Below are 23880 nucleotides of genomic sequence, written 5' to 3'. Positions count from 1 at the left end.
ACCTTATAAGTGTTTAGCCATGCAGCAGTTGCATAACTAAATACTTATAAGGTCCCAAAAGCAAGACCTATTGGCTATGCAAAGCGGCCGCGAAAGTGAAAGTAATCGCAGTAAAGCACCCACGCACATGCACTGTAGCTCTAGGCTGGCCTGGTAGCACTTTTTAAAGCCCTCCCAATAAGTCTCGCCAGACCAGCGCATGCGCTGGGTCAGGCGAGACCTAAAAACATTTAATAGATAAATGAAATGTTCACAATGTCCGTTGTTTAACAGTACTCACTATGTTAAACAGACTTGGTATAACCAAGAAATATCCGTTGAAAGTCTGTACAGAAGTAAAGCCAAACACATTACAGTAATACAGTTATGTCAGAATTCCCAATACAGTGCAGTCTTGCAGAGCAATCCTACAGTATAGTCACATCAGTTTCCACATATATCAAAAAATCGTATCTCAGAAAATAAAAAATATAATTGTGAAAGGGAAACAATAACGTCCTGTTCAGCAGGAGTATAAGAACAGCGGATATTTGCACTATAAGCCGGACCCTATATATACTAACGTCATCCTCTTTCCAAACCATCAGGCATTATTCACCATTAGCCTTTCTTGTACCCATAACCCAGTGCAAACTAGTCGTGGCTGTTGCTTTCTAATGTGTTTCGAATATGTTCAGTAGAGATACTTACAGAAAACAGTTGTATTCTAGTTGTTCATCTACCCTCTGTAAACTGTAGCTTGTATCCAAAATCTATTGCTAGGTTTTATTTTGTCTGGTTCCTAATTTCAAATCATTATTTACAATAATTGGAACGTTTACTGACTTTATTCTATGTTGTACTTCGTTGAAGTCTCCGGCCACTGTGGATTTTGGATTTCTAATCCTTATGTTGTTTTTTTGCTCATGCAAATATATTGTTTTCTTTCCTTTTACCTGTATGTGTTGTACACCCAGTGGTCAAAGTGCATTAAAAAAGTATGGAAACTTTGATGCTGCGCGAAATGAGGGCTGGATGTGGGGGCATGGTTTAAGGAGTAGCAAAAAAGCCCCAAATATTCTGTAACTTTTTTCAATCTTTCACCTTCAGGTAACTACATATACAATAACACACAGCTTCAATGAAAATTAAATGCAAGTTATGTTAATTAGTGGGAAATGCACTATCGTACATTATGAACCCTCTATTAGTTAATTCACTGCACCAGAGAGCCACAGGATTGAATCCTGGCTGGTAGCAGTGGAGAATAGTGACATATATATGTTTAGGACAGCAAGGTCCCAGTTTGACAGAAAGCACTGTGAACATGTAAGTCATTATTTTAAACTTACCTTACATACAGTATAAAGTAGGCTGCTACAAATTGCGCAATTTTTTTTTAAGATAAAGTGCTTCCAAACATAGATTTTACTAATAACCAGAATGTACGTAGTGCAATTCTGTTTTTTATAACTGTCTTTTAAAAGCACACACAGCTTAGCTGGTAACTCCCTTACAGTCCTGTTAAAAAGAATAAATGTGTCAAGTAATTCCATCAGTTAAAGCCAGTATCTTTCCAAGTGCCCTTTACATTTGGAAGTTGAGCACATTTACATTTATTTTCAGGGAATGGGACACCCAGGCAAGAAGGTTTGTTTAGCTGTCTGCCCCTACCTCTGCTTCACAGCACAGAAGACTTCCCTTTTTTATACTTCAACTGAGCCATCTCAGCTGTCTCAATTAACCGTCCCAGGGCGGTTACATTTTCAGAAAAAGTTGGGGCACTATTTTTCTAAAATGAAAAAGGTAAGGGCACATCCCCCCATGACTGTACACCACAGGCATTTCAGAGACTATATGCAATAACCGGTGTCACTTGGTTAAGTGCCTTAGTTTATATCTTGTATTAGTAGGCCACCTTGCTCCTCTTCATAATACAGTTGGATAAACTACAGATCAAACATGAATATCTCTGCTTGTATGAACAGATTTTGCATTGTTCTAGCAGTCTACGTGATATAGTGCAGTAAATTGCACAAAAGGACACCCTTTCCAGTCTGTAAATGTTATGTGTGTAAAATTATCCACTGGGGGGAAATGAAACCCTGGTGAATAGGTCACATGACATTCCCAGTAGTGCACCTGGAAACCTACGCTTGGGGTGCTTTCCATCAATATGTCTGGAAATGTTCATGAATTCTCAGAATTAGAAAATCTGCACCTGTTTGTAGGAGTAGCACAACAGCTGCAAATGTACTACTTCTGTCTGTGAATCATGCCCTATGTTCAGGGGCGGCTCCTCAGTTAGAGCAGCGGAGCGTTGCCCTGCCTGCTGTGAGTGCAGCAGAGACACATGAATAAGTAAAATGGCATGTCACGTAAACGCCGTAGTGCAAGGGCAGGGGGCGGGGCTGAATCCTGCCATAGCAGGATTACAGCTTCCCCTGCAGTGCACATCTCTGGTCGGCCAGCTCTATTGCTACGGCCAGCCCAACATGTGCACTGTAAACCCAGCAATCCGGGGATTGCTGGCACAGGCCCCCATCCTCAAAATGAACGCTGGGTTAGCCTGCTTCCACCAATCCTGGAGCTGCTCTCACCAGGATTGGTTGTATTGCTGTCCACTGAGCAGGAAGAAAGTCCTTCCCGTTCCTGCTCGTGGACGCTGATTGGGGAGAGAGATGCACACCCGGGGGAGTAATATATGGTGAGTTTGACGCGATCGCCACACCATGTTTTTTTAAGTCTTAGCTGTCACTCCCTATGTTTACAAGTTATTCTTGTAATAATTAAAAAATGATCATTCCGTCGTATCCCAGTTACATAAACAGGTATAAGGCTGACCCTTCATAGAAATTATAGTTTATATTCGAAGCCCTACAACAAACATTACTCAGACCTGGAACTACTCATGAACCTTGAGGTATACCATAGTACATCGGAATTCAAGCAAAGGCATCAGATCTTGATAACACGAAAATAGGTTTATAACAAAAACTTGACCTAGTGGAGGTAAATGGGATGTGGACAGTCATAACAAACATTGGCATAGCCAATAGGTCTCGCCTTTGGGACCTTATAAGTGTTTAGCCATGCAACAGTTGCATAACTAAATACTTATAAGGTCCCAAAAGCGAGACCTATTGACTATGCCGTGTGGCCGCGAAAGTGAAAGTGATCGTGATCGTGATCACGATCAAACATCAAAGTGAAAGTAATCGCGGTAAAGCGTGTGCGCCCGCGCACATGCACTGTAGCTCTAGGCTGGCCCGGTAGCACTTTTTGGAGCCCTCCCAATAAGTCTCGCCAGACCAGCGCATGCGCTGGGTCAGGCGAGACCTAAAAAGGATATTCCAGGTGGAGCCATCTCACGCTCCTTATCGGACGCACAGCTACGCTCCTTCATACAAAAGGAAACTTCATTTATCCATTTTTCTCTTATTTATTGCAATCTTAATCCAGTGCTTAATGCAATTCAAGTCTATGTTGACAATCATATGTGCAACAGTAAATGTATTACCAACATTTCAAATGTTGCAGTTTGCCATATAGGCCTTTCTTCGTGACATCGCTCCACCTGGAATATTCGTTACTCAAGTGGTTGTAGGGCAAAACCATAATTATCTGGACTGCACGCAAATGGACTAAATCAGCAAGAATTTTTGGAGTATAAACTGGACATAATGGTGTGCATTTCATCACTCGTGTATGTAATATGCAGTTATAAAAAAGGGACAGCAATTAGGGAAACGCTAGTTGTTTAAGAGTGAAGTTTGCACTTTTATTGAATAAAGGGAATATTTTTTAAAGACTAGTGTTAATTATATTTTATCCACCTGCTAAAAGGTCCATTTACTTGGATTAAAACCATACACCGAAAGTAAATGCTTAAATAATTTATCCTTGAAAGTTTTGACAAGCAGCTATTCAGCAATCTGTCCTCATGGCTTCTCTTTTCTCTGCTCTTGGCAGATTGTAATATGGCTTTCTCCTCTTTTGTGCAATTGAAGATCCTTGCTTTATTGCATCTGAACCTGAACTGTCCTTCGATAATCTTCCATATTTTAATAATGTATTTTTTTTCTTGTAGGGGATTATTGCTACAGGAAAACAGTCGATTTTCTGAGGCTCTTCGGTACTATAAACTAGCAATTGGTAGCAGACCTACATTAGCATGTAAGTCACACAGTAAGTCTTTTTTACTCGATTATGTTGCATTGACATTAGCCGAGCTATTATTTATTACCGGAAGACACATTGGTAATTGTTATGATGCTTGAAAGAGACATATAGTTGTAATCCTTATTTTGTAGAAAAGTAACAAATTATTGCAAACCAAGTGGCAAGGTGCCACTGTAGGTATGCGTTGGTGGTGTATTTCAATTTAAAATTGAGGTCTCGATTAGCCACTCTTCAAAAACAGTGAGGTGCATTTAGAATGTGTTACCATGGCACTGAAATATTTCCTCTCTTACTGTTTTGCTTCGTGGCTGGAGACAGGGCAAGGACGTGGAGTATTGTATTGTATCGTAATTTTGGCTCTGCCCTCACACATCACAAATACTCCATATAAATGTGCATTTAGCACTACATACGTGTGTGTCCTAATGTTATTAATGTAAATGTTGCACTTAAATCCAGTGCTGAAGTGCATTCACTGTAGAACTAGAAATTCATATATTTCGTGTCCTTTAACTTTATTAAAACTAAATATAGTCTTTAGGGATTTGATAAATCATCTTAACACTATTAAAATATATTTAGGCTAGAAACGAGAGAGATTTATGTAAACATGGGCACTAATGTTTATGCATTGGTATTCATAATGTACTTTACATTTACTTAAAGTGGAACATGAATCTGATGCTGAATTTATGTACATACTTACACGTGTCAATTATTTGTAGTTGTATGTGCACAACCAACATGTATTAATGTGCATTATTGAATGAGATGCTTAAATTGGCTCGAGTAGGCCTGTTTTCTTTCTGCATAAAATATAGTTTTCCATTTCCGCTTGCATGCGTTTTTCCTTGTAGGTACCACCAGGGCATAACTACGCATATTTCAAAATCATTGCTCTGTGTTCCGGTGCAACCCTCAAATCAGAAGCTCCACTCACTATATTCTGGTAGGGTTTCTTTTTCTGGGGAAAATAAATACCCCATCCTGGCACAGGCACTTCTGCAGTGGTTTTTATAAGCCCCCTAAGGGCAGGCCACTTGACATAAAGTAACTTAGTTACTTATCAGTCCCCTGTTTGACTATCTCTTATATGTGTAGGTACACATAAATTATTCTCTAACCCAGGCTCTCCTGCAGTGGAAGCCACATATCAATTAATGTATTGATACAGAGAATTTTTTTTTAAAACATACTCTACAGTCCCCTATTTAGTTTAAATGGCAGTTAATGCTCATTTTTATTAATACTATGTTTTAACTAAGCATTTGAAAGACTGAAAGGTCACATGCAGCAAGTTGGTTATTTAGCTTACAGTTACTTACTGCCTGGTGACATATCAGTCCTCCAATGTCCCACTTTTTCTAACACCATTCGGAAATTCTGGCACCCTCCCAAGAGCAAACAAATGAAACTCACCAGACATAGCAGGTTTGCTCAGAAACAGAGTGAAATGTATTTATTGGTACCAAATGCATGCATAATTGCTAATTAGCAAGGAAGAAGTCAGGTCTCCTGCCTAAGGGGCTCTATGACTGCTTCTTCCCAGAGTGACAGGTTTCTGGGTGCTATATACATTTAGTAATGCCATGTCAGCGGATCAATATAGGTTATGTTAAGGGGACTTCCTCCCGCCCATCGCAGGAACCCCTCAAATATTGGGAATGATGATCATGCTATCGGAAATGAACAGGAAAATTCTAGGTAGAATTGCCAAGAACTCACTATCAAGGGCAGGCAAGTTATCTGTTTGTTGAGGCTCTGTGCATTGGGCTGAGCATCCTTGTCAGAACCCTGTTCGGAGGGTCACAAGGCAAGCAGGGGTTACCGGCCTGAACCATGTGAGTCGATTCCTGTGACGCCAGATGTCTAGGTGTCCGACCTACCATGGATTCTGAGCAACTGGGCCAAATATCCTTTCAGCATTTGACTCCCAGTAATAGCGTGGTTTGAGCATTCCAAAGCTCTCTCCGGGGGTTGCGGGGGGAATTGGAAAGTGGGTGAACACAGACTCGCAACTAAAAACACACACAGCAATAAATTATTGTCCAGCCAAATACTAAATGTTATGAAAAAAGAAAAAAAGAGGGAAAAACCAACAATCACAAACAACTTCCACAGTCCCCTAGGTCAGGGCTCTAGTGTTTCTTAGGCAGTTTCCCATGTCTCACTCCCTCCTTTCTCTAGCGATAGTGATTATTCCCCATGCACTATGGGCACCATCCAGGGTAAGCCTTACTATTAGTCTGGATCTCAAGAGTTCCACTCCGACTGTCTTAAAATCTGAGCGACAGCAGCTGGTCAGGATGTGTTCACAGCACACAGCCCATGCCAGTTGTGCTCGCTTACAAGAGTCGCCGACTTTTTTCCTGCACACGTGCAATGACCCAATTTGTGCAGCAGCGATCTCCTCACACCGCACTAAGGGAGTCCACTCGAGAGGATTCCTTACTGGACCTCGCTCCCTCCATCTCTCTCCTCTTCCTCACATGGCAAACAGGACTTTGCGGGCGCTGGTGCTCCTGGCTCCAGGGCCGGCGCTGGTGCTCCAGGGCCGGCGCTGGTGCTCCAGGGCCGGCGCTGGTGCTCCAGGGCCGGCGCTGGTGCTCCAGGGCCGGCGCTGGTGCTCCAGGGCCGGCGCTGGTGCTCCAGGGCCGGCGCTGGTGCTCCAGGGCAGGCGCTGGTGCTCCAGGGCAGGCGCTGGTGCTCCTGGCTCCAGTGCTCCTGGCTCCAGGGCAGGCGCTAGTGCTCCTGACTCCAGGGCTGGCGCTGGTGCTCCTGACTCCAGGGCTGGCGCTGGTGCTCCAGGGCTGGCGCTGGTGCTCCAGGGCTGGCGCTGGTGCTCCAGGGCTGGCGCTGGTGCTCCAGGGCAGGCGCTGGTGCTCCAGGGCAGGCGCTGGTGCTCCAGGGCAGGCGCTGGTGCTCCAGGGCAGGCGCTAGTGCTCCTGGCTCCAGGGCAGGCGCTAGTGCTCCTGGCTCCAGGGCAGGCGCTGGTGCTCCAGGGCAGGCGCTGGTGCTCCAGGGCAGGCGCTGGTGCTCCAGGGCAGGTGCTAGTGCTCCTGGCTCCAGGGCAGGCGCTAGTGCTCCTGGCTCCAGGGCAGGCGCTGGTGGTCCAGGGCAGGTGCTTGTGCTCAAGGGCAGCGCCCTGGTGCTCAAGGGCAGGCAGTGGTGCTCCTGGCTCCAGGGCAGACGCTGATGCTCCTGGCTCCAAGACAGGTGGTCTTGGATTCCCTCGGCGATGTCCTCTCACCCAGCTGGGAGACTAGCAGGCATTAGCCACCACTCCTGGTCACAGGCAGAATTCTTGCAGAGCTTCCCCTCCTTGCACAACCCGACTGGCTGATTGACAGGTAACAGTTTTTTGGGTCTTAAGTGCCCCTTCTTGTAGTCCATTTCCAGACACCAAATGTGATTTAGAGTCTGAGTCTTTGGAGTTTGTTGGGTCTGCTTCCTTTTGAAGTGACCAGTCCTTTGCCCTCTCTTCCTCCCGAAAAACGTTTGTCAGAGCAGGAGTGGCTCCAAAGCTGATTGCCCCACAACACGGCCCATGGGAGTGATTATAGTTTGCACCTGAGGTCTGGGTTTTCGTGGCGCAGCTCAGACCTATTGGTAACATATAGTGAGATTTAGATCCATCCCCTTTAGCCATTGACTTTCCTCAGCCGCCCTCTTTTAGTCATTGGCTTGAGACTTTATCAGTCACGTCTTGGCTGAGCCCAGTGGAATAGTCCTCTCTTACTTAATGCTGTTTGCTCTTTGAATGTACATTTCCACCTTGACTGGAGTTCCTTCTTCGAACTGCCCTCTCAGCTGGCTCCCTCCAATCTGTTTTGTTGTAATGTACTAACACTTAGCACATTAAACACAGACCTGTTGGCTTTGCCAGTGCTTGTTAGTAGTAGCACTTCATTAACAGTTTCCGCACTGTAGTGACATCGTGTTTTTTTCATCCCTGTAATCGTTACAATATTCATTGAATCGCCTTGTAGTCTTTGCTAACATTCATTCATGTCACAGTCACAGTAACAGTTCACACATTGCTTTTTTCAAATGCTCTTATTTGAACAAACAGAATTTCTGGCCTTAGTTCCCCCAAAAATGTTAAACAGTATTTTTTTTATTTTCCTGCACCGTATATACGTTAATAGCTTGTAATCTTTACCAGTGTCTAATGAATGGCAGCTAAGGAATCTAACATCGGAAGGCTTGATTCATGTGTGTGTGTGTAAGTTATGATTAGGTGCGCAAAAACAGCAATATAAAAAACATTAAATTAATATCCTGGTACCGAGATCCAGGTTTGGTGGCCTTTTTTGTTTCAAAAGCGCAGAAAATCTACCAAGTTTACATTTGCAAGGTTGGGTATGTGGGCAGAATTTTAGGTGTACCTTTCGGGGTGGCCCTCCAAAGTGAAGTAGATACCCACCCAATCATATATTTGTTTGAATTCATAATTCGAGATTGTTTTCTGCCATGGAAAAGGGGTGGAGAAGAAACGATTGCTCCACATGGTTTTTTATTCCAATTTGAGAAAGGAAACGTTAATATTGCAAAAGCACTTTTCCGCATTATTTTCTCCCGTTGTAAATTGAGCCTAAATCTTACACATTTGACTGCTCCAGGAATAGTTCCCCAAACGCAGAGATACAGCTACCGTAGTAGGTTACACACAAAATAAATTAAGAATATTAGGTGGGAATGGTGACTCATTGAAGCCTGCGCGACTTCTCAAGTTTCCTTATATAATGACATTCTATCCTCTTTGAATACAAATTATACTCACACGACATTTTTGCAACATAACAGTTACATTTTGGCGACAGAAAGTAGATGTGCCCTACTTGCGTTTAAATTGTTTGGAAGCAGTGATGCTACTGAAGTGATGTTACTAAGAAGGTATTGCAAGTGCCTCAATATCTCAAGTCAAGCATTGTAAATAAGACTTTTAAACCTTTTCTTCTGTCTTGCGTCACTGTCTCTGCAGTCAGTCATTTATTGCTGTATTTTGGAGCAGGTAATACTCATGCAAACGTTGTTAGTTAGTAACCATCAGTTCTGCTCCTCCGCAGCTGCGTACTTGAATACAGGCATTATCCTGATGAATCAGGGGAAGGCTGATGAGGCCAGAAGGACGTTTGTGAAGTGCTCCGAAATCCCGGACGAAAACTTGAAAGATCCTCACGCGCACAAGAGCTCAGTCACAAGTTGTCTATACAACTTGGGGAAGCTGTTTCATGAAAAAGGCCAGTATGAGGTGAGCGCAGCCTGTCAATGCTGCTAATTTTAATGGGGTGCCATTTATGGGAAACATCTGTCATTATTAGTATGTTCTCGGTCAGGTACCATAAGAGAATATGACGCCCCATAAAGATTTACTTCAAGACGTGCATGTAGTTTCACTTGACACTGATTACGATGATTTTGTAAAGGGAGTATCTTGAAAGGAACACCAAACTAATAGTGTTACAAAAAAGAACCTCCGAAACTAGAGAGTGGGTAAGCTGAAAGAAAATGAACTGAGCATAAAGCCATCGAAAATGGAAAAACGTGTGATGTATTCCACTGTGAGATTCAGAAGTCTATACCAAGTTCTGCCATTTCTCATCTTCCAGAAGCACCAGCCAAATAAGTCTGTTTTAGCTGTAACATAGACGGGATTAGGGAAACTGTCCTAGGCTCATTAGAAGAACTGTAAGTATTGTGTACAAAGAACAGACCTTATAAAGTAAGTGCTGAGTTTCACCTCACACCACTTACTTCTGAAAAATGGTTCGGCTTTTGAAATCTCCCAACCCTCATGATCTCCTTCCTGGTTTGCAGCCATTGAGGATAATATCAATAATTGAGTGATTCCTGCTTAGCACAATTTGGCATTTCATCATTTTAGGAAGGTCATACACTCTGTGCATTTTTGAGCCAGAGTCTGAGTGCTACTGAACAATCCAGCAGGGGCCCTCTCCATGCGCTATGCATGTTGTAAACTTGCCATTCATTCGTCTGCACTTAGCATGTGAATCCAGAACCATCTGGATAATACAGACCCTCCGAATGTTAGGGTCCACCCAGTGCAGAGAATACATAATAAATGGTTAGTGTAAATCAGTTCTATACAGGAGCAGGCTGATTTGTGGATTTCTGTGGTACTGGAACAATTGGATCTGCTGATGGCAGTGCATTCCTAGTTGACTTTGCACAGAGCGACCCTACGGGCCACTAGGAATTGGCTATGGTGCTCCACAAACAAAATATATTTCTATAAGGGAAAAATATTGTTAATTCTAATATTACAAGGGAATAAATGTACAAAATATATTGGATAACTGTCATAAATTAAGCCCTGATATAAGGGTTCCTTGCGTGTGGATTTCAGAATTATCTTTTTTTTTATAAGCACATTTTATTGATTTTAAAAACATAGGAACAATTCAGCCAATGTACTGAAATCACAAATATGAGTTCATTCGCACACTCATTGAGAATTAATTATGTTAAAATAGTTTTTGTGAGCAATGATATTAAATGTATTAGGAAAAGAGACTAGAATTTTTTTTGCGCTACTAATACACACATATAACAGAGCGATATATAAACAGTGTATAATAAGGAATAAACCGCAGGTGATTCTAGATAACTGTTGGGAATAAACATCTCATAGAGCGAAGGCATTTTTTTCAAAAGATGACGTCACAAAAGAGCATGTCAGCTTTTGACTCTGTTCTGAAGAAGGCTTTGTGCTTGACTTCGACAAAGAAAATGCCTCTGTAAATAGATACTTTAAATTCTCACTCGTGTTTTCCTGACATTACAAGAATCACAGCATCACATTGTGCCTGCCATCCCAGTTAAAAGTCAGCCATTGATTCAGTCGTATGAGTTATATTTATCAGTTTTTCCAACACATCCATTGTGGGGAGATACACTTATAAAGTGTATCTAGAAGAAGCTTTTGTGTGCATTCTGTCAAGTGCAAGTTTGGTCCATAACAGTCTCAAGCTTGAAACTGCGTGTGAAACTTCAAAACATTTCTTCAATAGAAGGATAATCATCAATTATTCAGAATGCGCCAAATAACAATGTGCTCAAAAACTTTTTATAATCTTGTCTCTTTGATTCCATGTTTGAGTTAGGAAACAAGAGTATTCAATTAGCACACAGCCATTACATGTTTCGAGGTACCACCTCTTTTTTAAGGCTACAACAAACGTATGCACACAATAAGTTTTTGATCACATTTCAAGCAATAAAATATATAAATCATTGGATATTCAAGAGTTAATTCCCATCCTGTCGAACAACCATATCTTAGTACTTATAGAGTCCACATTCAAATTACCCTATGTGATGTAACACGCAACACACATAAATCAAGGGCAGTTGTTAATGGCAGAACTGACACAATTGCATATATTAACTTGATGAATATAAGCGTATCTACTTTCTAAGAACCCCTAAAAATCATTTGTTTGCTACTTATTACTTATTTTAAGACTATATAACTTGATGTGCCTATTCTGTCATTTGTCATTTTACTGTTGTGTAAAAAAACTCAAAAAGAGGCCAAGGACTCAAATATAAAATGTTTTTGTCTTGCGCATGTGATTCCAAGAAATATTCTTATAGAAGGATCAATATAATTGTAAAATTAAAAATAGATCCAGGGCATAAACATATAAGGCTTAGACTTGGCATGAGGACTCAATGACATTCCAAATTCAATTAAGATCTTTAAGTACCCAAAAGTTTATCTTGGTGACCGTGATTTACAGTTCATAAAGCCTATCAACTAATAAAGGGTTTATCAATATTTTACAAGGAGTACCAAAAACTGTCCTAGGCAGCATGCTGCATGGCCACTACTTGATTCTGAATACAACACCAATTATTTGCATTGACCACCTATTTGTTCCACCGTGATATACAAACATCTACACTATAAATACTGAAACTGTATGAATACAGCTACTAAACTTCAAAACAATTCTCTAATTCATATATAGATATGTACATTGTGGGCTGGGCCTTTCTCAGCCGGTGTCAAAGTTCTCTGTTCAATAAATACTCATACATACTAATTTTTGCATAATTGTACTTTAATATACTCCGTTGTTTCTCTGTGTTGACAATTTGTGTTATAGAGAAATCACTTCATTAAGTTCCATCTTATCGCACCTCTTCCAATACATTTTTATATTGTGAAACAAATCAGAACAGATTAGACTTGTAATAAGCGAGTTTTTTTTAAGCTGAGAAAGTTACAGATCCACCTTACAATTTTCAACAGCAGTTCCTTTGCCTATGATAATGACCCAGCACTATTCAACAGAGTTGTATATGGCAAACAGTAAAAAAATTTAAAAAAAGGCCAGCAGTCTTCTATCAGCCTCATTGGGGGATGACCCCAATCCTTGCTTTGGAGTCACAAAGAATTAGTTATTTTGTTGTAAGGTCTGATCTACAGCATTAAAGTTTTCCTATTCTTATCTTCTGATTGAAAGATAAGCGATTCTGAAATGCTCTGGAACTGTGTGGATGGAAGTAGTATGGAACCACAAGGTAGTTGGTGGTTTCTGCAGGTTTCTCCAACTATGACATTGTTAAATACAATAGAAAAACCTTTAAAACATTTTTAATTCTTTAACCATCTGACCTGATTATTGCTCTTCACATCTTGCTATTATTAGCAGCTTTTTTTTTGGATGGTTCCAGGATCCGCAAAATTTAAAAGCTAGACACATTTTTGGGAAGACAAAATAGTCATTCTAGCACACAGCAATGTAAATATAGGTAATATATTCTCTATATAGAAAGAGATCAATTGAAATGAGATATGTTGGATCACAGGGAATGATTAATGAGCCATTCTTGTAGGACAAGAGGTCCTAGATTGTATCATCAAACGTACCCCTGGATTTAAAACAGGTAAAATTACTCTTGTAATCTAAAAAGGGAATAAAACTGGTGTGTACATGTGCCTTCTATAACAAAACGTAGGAGTGCTCTGTCTTGTCTGTTTTAGGTCTGATTCAGCTTTGTTTGAATAAATGCACAGAGGGGGATTTGGATCCACCTCCATGAACTATTGCTTTGCAAATCAGTTATTTGCAACTTGGATAAGCACAACGAACTCCATTTCGATACAAGTCATGCTTTTTGTACTTATCCTAACATACCATAGGATAATGCTTGTACAAATGGCAGTAACTACTGAGACTGAGCTTTAGTCTACTGCCTGGTTTGACACAGTACCACAATTACTCAGTGGATTTTTCAGGTCAAGTTTGGCCAATTCATTAATCCTACCTGTGTTATTTTCGTGTGCCAACTTGTTTGATGTTGCTAACAGTGTGTGGTGGAGTTAAGAGTTAAGGTTGATTTTGCAATAGGGGTGGGAGATTGGGTGTAGGTTATGCCTTAACTTCTGAATTTAATTTATCTTTATTTTTTCTGACATAGCCACTGTCAATGTATTAGTCAATTTAACTTACTTTGATCTTTTCTGTTTGGGGTAATATATATGTGTATGTGTTATTTATTTAGGAAGAAAGCCAACAGAGTGCTACACACACTCAAAGATACAGTCAACAAGTGGTTGCAGTGATATCTGTATTCTAGGAGTGAAAGTGGACTGTTAATTTATTGTTTTGTTCTTTAGAGAGATTTGCCTTAATCGCTCTTTCCCAAAAAGAGGCGGCTCGGGGCGGTCCTGGTGGACACAGGGATATTGTTTCAGATCCTTGGTGCATTGATAGAGAAGTCCTGTTGCCTCTTTTTTATTTTTGCACTTCATCTTCAGTCAAGTTAAATCCTGGTTGTTCGCATGTGTGCAGTAATATTCCCCTTATAGAAGAACAGTTGAAGTGACCTTGTGGTTCTAAAACGACCTCCAGGTCAGAGACCTGTTCTCTCCCCCTGCAGCTCCACTGGTGGTGTCGCTGCCGCTGATCTGTGCAGTACTCTGTGCAGGTAGGTGTTCGAGGCCCTCCTCCACCCGCAGGTTCCTGCCTGCACCTCATCCCTGGTGGTCCAGTGGGCGAGCCTTGGTCTTCTGCTGGTCCGCTGTTGTCTGTCTTTGTGTTTTGTGCCCTGTTTCTGTTTCCTCTCTTCTGTTATTGTACCTTTATTTTGTATTATATTGTAATTGTTCTTGTATTTTCTGTTCTTGTACCTGTGTCCTCCGTGACTGTTTTCGCCGCCGCTGCCCCCGTGGCCCCTCCCCCATGCCGTTTCCCGCTCCCGCCTCCAGCTGCACTTCCCTCCCCCTTCATTATTTAATGGCACCGCATAGCGGATGCGCGCAGCGGACTGCGCCGCTGGCGTGCAGAAGGCTAGCCCATCTGCACCCGTCCGCGACCAGTGATAGGGACCCTGGATCTCAGACCACCCACCGCTACAGCTCAGCTGCCCTCCTCTCACTGAACCCTGGAAGGAACAACTGCCAATTGTCTGTCGAACTCCACCCACTGGTTCTCCTGCCGACACTGCCGCCAAACTTTCACCACCCTCAGCACCCCGATGCTGGATGCCAGCACCCCCGAAGCCCTGAGGTGCATCCTCCTCACCGTGCACTCCCTGCACAGACACGCTGTAGAGATCTGGGACCTCCTCGACACCCTCTTGCCAGGCGTCTCCTTCTTAACAGAAACTTGGACCATCTCCACCATCGCCCCCGCCAACCCTGACGGATACAAGATCCAGATGAAGGACCGCCAGGGAGGAGGACTTGCCATTGCACACAAAAGCTCCCTCCGACTCACCACCTCCAGCACGAGCGACTGCCCGCCCCCACTGAACACCTCCATTTCTAGATACAGACCAGCCCCAGAATGACCTTACAAGGCACCCTCTCCTGCAGACCTCCCGGACCTCGAACCGCATTCACCACTACCATTGCCGACCTCATTGAACCCCACGCCATTGCCTCCCTGGACTACATACTCATCGGAGACCTCAACGTCCACCTCGACAACCTCAGCCATCGATCCCAACTCCACCACCCTCCTGGACAACCTCGCCAACCTCTGACCTCATCCAGAACAAGATCCTCAGCATCTCAAAGGAACTATTCAGCTTCATCCAGGAATTCACCAAACCCCCAAGCGAAACCAGACATCAACCCCTCCCAGGATCAAGTCCCTCTACGACAACTTCAACGAACAGACGCCGGACTACGAAACCACTCCCTCCTCCAGCAACGCCAGCCAGAACACCATCTCCTCTAAGACCCAAGTCACCATCTAAGACACCACATCGACCAAGAAAGGCATTCACTCAGGAGGCCCCACGGACCCCTGCCCTCCCCACATCTTCCACAGAGCCGCCGCTGCCATCGCACCAGAACTATGATGCACCATCAACGCCACCTTCGAATCTGGCACATTCCCCGTCGATTGGAAACGTGCAGAAGTCAAGCCCCTACTCAAGAAGCCCTCATCAGACCCTACGGACCTCAAGAACTACTGACCAATCTCCCTCCTCCCCTTCGCGTCCAAAGTCACCGTGAAGACCGTCAACGTCCAACTAACGAAATTCATCGAAGAGAACACCATCCTCGACACCTCCCTATCCGGGTTCTGCAGCAACCACAGCACATAGACCGCTCTATTTGCCGCCACAGATGACATCTGCACCCTCCCCGACCAAGGCCACACCGAGGCCCTGATCCTACTCGACCTCTCTGCAGCCTTCGGCGCTGGCAAACAGGGAACTGCCCTTGACTGGTTCCGCTACTTCCTCACTGTCAGAACCCAAAGAATCAGACTTCCACCCTCCTCTCCGAACCCACAGAGATCAACTGCGTAGTACCCCAAGGGTCATCACTCAGCCCGACGCTTTTCAACATCTACATGGCCCCCCTCGCCGCCATCGTCAGACAGCACGGACTCAGCATAGTATCCTACGCCGACGACACCCAGCTCATCCTCTCTGTCACCAAGGACCCCATCACCACCAGACTCAGCTTCCAGGAAGGAATGAAGGATGTTGCATCCTGGATGAGCAGCAGCTGCCTGAAGCTCAACTTGGAGAAGTCAAAGGGCCTCGTGCATGGACCTACCTCCTCTGCATGGGACAACACCTGGTGGCCCACCGCCCACGGCAGCCCTCCCACCCCACGGACCACACCCAGAACCTCTGCATCGTACTAGACTCCTCCCTCTCTATGATTCGACAGATCAACGCTGTACCCTCCACCTGTTTCAACATACTCTGCATCCTTCGGAAGACCTTCAAATAGATCCATACGGAATCAAGAAATACCACCACCCACGCACTCGTAACAAGCAGATTGGACTAAGAAAACGCCCTCTACGCTGGGTTCAACAAGTCTCTCCTTCGCTAACTCCAGACCATACAAAACACCGCAGCCTGATTCATCCTCTGCATCCCTTGATACGAACACATCACCCAACACCTGCGAAACCTCCACTTGCTCCCCGTTCAGAAGAGAGTAACTTTCAAGATACACATCCACGCAAACAAATGCCTCCATAACAATATCTCAACTAAAGAATCTCCTTCCACGTACCCAAGACAAACCTCCGTTCTGTCGACCTCATCGAACCCAGGCGTAGCCGCAGAGCAAGAACCGGTGGAAGAACCTTCTCCTACATCGCGGCTAAGACGTGTAATGCGCTCCCGATCAACATCAGGTGCAGCGCCACTCTCCACATCTTCAGGAAGACTCTTTGACTAACTGGAGCTGCTCTCCTCCCCCAGCACCTTGAGACCCTCACAGGTGAGTAGCGCACTTAAAAATTCCCTTGATTGATTGATTGAAAACTCTAAGAATTTCACCAATTAAAATTAGCTACACAAACCATACCTTGGGCACCCAGTTTGGATCTGCGAATACCACATTAAAAATTAGTATTTTGCCTATATTTCTTAGTGGGCAGTATCTGACATTCAGGGATACCACCCACAACCTTCTGGGTCAGGAATGCTCCCATAACCAACATATACCTCATCTGTCACTTTTCAGGGTGTCCGCTTTGATGCCTGCCTTCCTATAATGGAAGCGGCAACAAATATTTGTAGATCATTGAATCCTCCAATTAGAGAAAGTGAAAACATTCCCGATTTCCCATTAGATTTGTAAATATTCAAAATATATTTTCCTCTAAAGACTAAAGAATTGAGATTTGCAAAAAATCTGGTAATGGATGATATAATACCAGCATCTCAAACGGATTGCCCATTTCAGTGCCACTGAACAAATTCACACCACACCATTTGGCAGCATTATTCTAAGTAAAGTTCTAGTCTTATGCCAAGTTTGGAGTCATTTCATTCAGCGATTTTGCTGTAGCTGTGGGCAACCCTTCTATGGCAGATAAAGTTGAAAATTGAACTTTTTGTTCTGTCCCTGTACGAACATGTCCTGTGACAACATGCATGGAACTTGACATGCCAGCGCTTAGCTTCACAGATAAGGTGATTTCAAGATTGTGTGCAGATTCATCAAAAGGGAACAAAGTAATGAACACATGAGAAAAAGTAATTTTCATGGGAAACTGTGACTTAACAACACTCTACATTTTAAATATTGCTCTTCCTCATAGACAATGATGTATTAATTTCTTCCTGCCTTTTGTGTGCCATACCTTAAAGTAATGCACTCACTAATGTATTTTATCATATACCTTACTTTCACTCCAGGTGCGTGAAAGCATAATAGCGTTAATATTACAGAATGAGTAGGCCCTTCTCATTCTACCATTTTTGCTGTGGAAAAGGTCTTTATGTAAGGCAATCTAACGGTAGCTATCTGTGTGCAGTAGAAGGGTGTAACATTTTCTCCATTGGCCCTTAAGTACCAAGATGTGTTTGCAATTGTGAGTGGAATCCGCTTTTATTTTGTGAATTACCATGGGGAGCCTGATCCTTGAGTATAAACGGTTTTGGGGGTTATATGAGTGATGTAGGTAATTTGAAAATAGATGAATTATAGTGGGATGATGTCCCAATGGTCTAATTCGCTCCTCTCTGTTCCTCAAATGGCAGGACGCCCTTGCTGTATACAAGGAAGCAATACAGAAAATGCCAAGGCAGTTCGCACCCCAGAGCCTGTACAACATGATGGGTGAGCACTTTACAGAAATGTTTGACTGACATTTCAGGGCAAAATAAATGAAATGAAGGATTGAAATGTGTACTGTAAAAAGTGGGATTGACACCAAATGTTGAAGATACGTGTGAGGAAGCGGTTGTATTTTGTAAGTACTGCACGTAATAGGTGGTCTCGTCTGGAACCCATTACCAACAGTTACACGTATCATCTTTAATTTCGTTCTGTCCAAGAGATGCCCCAGAAGTCAAATAAATCAGTGAATGTAGTAGTTATTATAATCCTTCCTTATCTTTCCTTTTATTGGTTACACTGATTGTTATCATCTTCAGCCAATATCAGCATGCTCAGGCGCCTCACCTCAGCCTGGGATTTCACTGTTGTGTCGCGTATGTCAGAAATTGATGAGCTCTTAGTTTTAATGATGGAGGTATTTTATCAGCTGTGCAGGTAACTTTTTTACTCCCTTTCTTCATTTTGTTCGATAGCCATTTCCTGATTTACCAAAGGTCAGGGTGGGAATTCCATTTCCTTTTATTAGTTTTCTCTTGTATCCTATATGTAGGAAATGTGTTTTGGTGATGAAATTAAAATCCATGTGTTCCCGTCTTCTGATGGTAAAGTAGGAGCGCGCCGTGCCAAATGATTACCATTCCCTTGCTCCCAATGGCTCGCAAGTTCTGGCCTCCTCCCACTGTTCAACACTGCTCTAAACCTATCTGCACTCACCAGGGCAGACTGATGGCTGATGATGGCATTGCCACCCCTCATCAGTTCAACCCCGCACACTGATCTCTCCTGCTCATCTCTACCTGCCCTCAGTCTGACCAATGGAAGCAAACACTGGGAGCTGCGTGTGCTATGTATGACCCATGCCAGTATTGTTATTGTCTGTGGTCATTTTCTCGTTTTAGATGTATCTTTTTTCCTCTAATTGTGCCATCCGAAACTTGTCATCTTCATATGCAGCACTTTATTACTCTACGGCAGGTTTTTAGTAAAACTACTAATACCTTTCAATTCATCAGATGTCTGTCATAACTATCCGTGCATACAATCAAATGTCCTGTCTTATGCTTTCTCCACTTCCAGAGTGAAGACAGTACGGCAGCTATCTAATATAAAACATACATTGGCAAAGCCAATAGGTTTCACAGCTGCGATCTGTTGACTTTGACAGTGCTTGTTTTCCATTGTGTTCATTCATGCAGATTTGGTAATTTTGGAGCACTGTACATAACGGGTGCTAATTTCCTCCATCTCAGTGGTACTTAGGATGGAAGGCGGAGTATCTGGCGGGACGTTAACCTATGAGTTTCAGGTTGCGCATTCATCTCTTGGGGGAGGGGGGTTGTATTAGCCTCTGCCTTTTGTGTTTCGCAGTATTTAAGTAACTTTAAGTAGCCTAAGAAAAGCACTCGCTGCATTTAACAAGAACGCGATGATTGGCAGTCAGATGGATCTAAATATAGGGAACCCAGAGTGACTAACTGGATTTTAGAAAACCATAGAATCGCGTATTGGAAATCCACGGTGATGCACTGCCTTCCGGCGAGCGGGTACCACCGGCCGCAGATGTGCGCAGAAACGAGCTGCAAATTGGCTCTCCCACCCCTGAATCCGCCGCGTGCTCACGAGAGTCAGACGCCCCCACCCACCCACGCACGCACACGCCGCCCTGGGAAAGAGGCTATATTTATACTCGCCCCGCGGCTGAGCCGCAAAATGACTTGGTGTTTTTATCACCTCATTATTTTCTGTTGACGAAATGCGAAGGAATTTCATAGTCGTGCTTACTAGCAAAGTGTGCGAGTAAATATTCAAAACAACTTGTCAAAATAGTTTTTCTTCAGCAGGGCGGCCTAGCTCTTCGGCTAGTAATGCAGAGCGAGCAGTGTGCCTCAGGCGGCTGTCACTGGTGTCTGATGCGAAAGAACTGTTGGAGTCGCCGCTTGGTGTGGACTTCTTTCTGTATAATGACATATGGCGGCCTGACTTTAGTGCAGGCACGCTGCGAAGGGATTGTATTTATTTGGGGGTTTTACATAGTGCAGTCCAGGCAAGGGTGCCTTCCAGCTGGCTGAAGATAATACAGATACAAGCAGCGCCAGTTATCCTGTAAATTTACACCGTGATGCTAGTGTTCACAGCTTTTGGAGAAAGGTGTTCGGAATGATGTGCCTCGTGGTACACGTTTCTGCACGATCGTGCCCCATAGTTATTCGCGTTTTCATCGCTGACACACCTCTGCTCTTGATGACATTTTCCAGGTGAGCGATGCACATATCTGGCTCTTGGTCACATTAGATGCCAAGTCTACAGGAGAAGAGTGCCAAACAGGTCTGCGTTTTGAAGCACATGCCACGGCCACCCAGCCCTGGAAATGTTAACATTGTTTCGTGTGGGAAATTGGCATACCCATCTGTGCTTTTATGGCACCTGTCTCTGGGACATGGCACAGGACAGTTAGCCATGGTCTGTGTGAAGAGGTTTCACCTCGACCGAATGTCTCATTCCATTGCTTTGCAAAGGAGAAGTCTACCTTTTCATATGCAGTGTTGCAAATGGTGGTATGTCAGTGGCGGCTGGTGACTTTTCAAAGTGATGTGGCGTAAAAGTTTGAGAAAAGTTCAAATTAGCAAGTGAACTAAGTGAGCTTGACTAACAGAAGGAGGTTTCAGGGGGTGTTTAAATAAAATAAAAACACCCACATAAAACACCTTGCAGATGCTTTACGCAAGCCCCTGCAATGCCACAACCTTTCAACGGGGAGGGCAGCCCTTGAAGGGCCCCCATTCAGCTCAAGGCCAATGAATACCTGTGAGATGTAGGGGAATAAAGAGCCAGGGGGCGTCAAAAGCAAAGTTAAGTCAGGAGTCTCCAGTTTACAACAAAAGGGAGACTACAAAGTATTGCAGAGTTAGAGGGTAGTGGTGAACTCTGGATGCCACTGGTTCCCGTTAGAACTGGAAGACTTGAGCCCTAATCTTTGCTTTCCTTCTTGAGCAAAGTGGGTGACCCTGGGCAAATCACTGTACCTGCCTGTCAGTTGTCTACCAAGAAGGGAACGCTTGAATAATGCAAGTTAAGTTCACCTTTCCTCTCTCTCCACAGAGAGTGTTGTATGTTATTTTACACAAATGTTGACTTACAGGGAGGGAGTACGTTTATGGCTCTCCCTCTGCAGCTTCCTTGCGTGATTCCCTCTGAAAAGTATGTATGCTTAAGTCGTAAAACTGAAGCACTTACGATGAATTGGGTTCTCACTGTGCGCTATACAAAATGAAGGGCACAGTTTATATTTTACAATTCCTAAGGTCATTGCTACGCCTGTGAACTAGACATCCTGGTAATAAATAACTCACCTCAGGAGTATACAAACATGTTACTTTGCAGGTGCTTAAGGAAACTATTGCGAAACAACTTACCAAAATGACAGTGGATTTAAATGTACTGCAATAATATTGAAACACAATTTAATAAAATGGAACATCAACCAGCGCTTTTCATAAATGAATGTAAAAAAATAAAATATCTACTTGTATGGTAAAAAGAATACTGTTGGTGATAAATAGTAAAGCGTCTTAAAACGTAAGCAATCAAACACCAAGTACAATCATAATTAACAGCACAATGTGCAAACAGTAAAAATATAAAATCAATTCAAGAGCTAAATTTCTCCTTTGAAATGCGGTTCGAGAACTAGCATCCCAGTTTACCACGCACGCCATTCTGCCAGTCTTACAAAAGACCCGGGACGCACAAGCAGCGCTGTCCTGATGTCGCGATTGTACCGACTGTTTTTTCACACCCCGGCCTGGCAACAATCCACAATGTTATGCTGTGACTGCAGCCAGTGCCAGTGTCCGTCCTGAGCAATAAACACGACCAACACGTAGAATACAGCACTCCTGCTGCGTGCTGCTTATCCCGCAGTCAGAGATGAGAAGCCAAACTCTTCCTCAGCCTACTCCCCTAGCTTTCATTATCCAATCAGGAGGCCTAAAAGTAGCGCAAAGGGAGTGCTCCAGTTGTTGCTACCCACTGCTCTGTGATGAGATAGGCCAACCCTGCCCCCTACCGTTCATTTCAATAGCGCGTTGCTGAAACCGCCTGGGCCACAGCATGCGCCCCATTTAAAACCTAACCATTGGCTCTTTCTCTGGCCACTCCCATCAGGTTGACATCACTCTCCTCGCATGTCCGACGAGGGACAGCAAAAGTCTTCGCCCGGCCAGCACATGTTCAGGAGGACTCAGACCCAAACCCTTCCTAAAAAAAACAAGCATTTGCAATGCAATCGGTCACGGCTTTGGAACCTTATACGTTTTTAACTATGCAGCACATTAGCTACAACATCTAGTGTTCTTTAACCTTCAAATTTTTTTAAATAGTTTTATATAGTGCAAACTAGACACAAGGGTTTTGGGGTGCTTAACATGAGCCTCTGTTACATTTTGCAAGGACATATAGGCATATTATCGAACTGCATTGAGAAGTATTAATTGAAAGAGGTATTTTTGTATAACTGGCTGGTAAGAGTGCATTGCATTCATCCCAGGGCAGGCTGCGAGGAAATAGCACTTCCTTTTAACACATATGTGACGTCTTCTGAACAACAAACTTACCTTTAGAATATGTAGTGAATTTCATATCTACAGGCACACAGTGAGCGTACTGAGGAACCCCCCTCAGAGGTAACCCAGGGGAGCACCCCTGAAGTGTAATATAGCAATTTACTGCATGGGAACCACGGTGTGACCCCTGGCAAATTAAAATGGGAGTGCAGGACGCAAGGACAGATGGGCAAAAACCGGAAGGTCAGGGGATGGTAGCAGATTGCCAAAAGCATAAGCGCTATGGCAACCTGGTAGCAAAAATTAACAGAGGTCTGCTAGTGTGAAACACGACCACGTAAAGGCTGATTACTGTGCATAAGAGGCATTAATTGCGTAAGGAGGTAAAAACTAAATAAGCTCACATAAGCACGCCATGCACTATGACTGCTATGTATGAGAAAAGCACTGAATGGATGTGGGGTTTAAGACAAAGAACCTTCCAGACTGGAACTAATCCCAATTGGTACGCAGGACACAAACATTTAAGTGTAGCTGAAAGGCAGAGCAAGACAGCAGTTTGTAAAAATCAAAGTGTGGCCAACGGGTCACGTTAATGAGATTATTAATGCCATGGTGAGTATGCAGTCCCACGGTGTGACCCGTGGCAAATTAAAATGGGAGTGCAGGACGCGAGGACAGATGGGCAAAAACAGGGAGGTCAGGGGATGGTAGCAGATTGCCAAAAGCATAAGCGCTATGGCAGCCTGGTAGGAAATATTAACAGAGGTCTGCGCATACATCGTAAAAGCAATAGAGAAAAGATGCATGCACACAAAATCGCACAGGGGTGCACTTATATCATCCAAAAACACACACTGACTGGAGGCAATAATGCACACGCTATCATAGAGAAGGCAACAAATAGTACATGCAAAGACACACACGAGCAGACACACAAATGTACGCACATCACAAACAGACACTAACACTGCACAATACACACAAACACATTTCCTTTTACAGGAGACACTGATCTCCCTTAATCTGTTTCTGTGTGACCTTCATGCAACCTTTCACCGACAAACACCCTGTCCT

The 23880-nt window shown here is 43.6% G+C and overlaps 1 protein-coding gene across 1 annotated transcript in view; it reads left to right on the top strand.

The window, feature by feature from the left end:
* Positions 1–23880, top strand: part of TMTC2 (transmembrane O-mannosyltransferase targeting cadherins 2) — a 624329-nt gene that overhangs the window by 392545 nt on the left and 207904 nt on the right. Inside the window, exons 5-7 of the mRNA XM_085652968.1 lie at positions 4070–4155; positions 9231–9415; positions 18163–18241. Of these exons, the coding sequence (XP_085509094.1) occupies positions 4070–4155; positions 9231–9415; positions 18163–18241 (350 nt within the window). The remainder of the gene's footprint in view (positions 1–4069; positions 4156–9230; positions 9416–18162; positions 18242–23880) is intronic.

Source organism: Triturus cristatus, chromosome 4_1, assembly GCF_964204655.1.
Source record: "Triturus cristatus chromosome 4_1, aTriCri1.1, whole genome shotgun sequence".
NCBI classification, from domain to species: Eukaryota; Metazoa; Chordata; class Amphibia; order Caudata; family Salamandridae; genus Triturus; species Triturus cristatus.
Note: the sequence above shows the minus strand (reverse complement) of the source record. Positions and strands in the feature narration are given on the sequence as shown.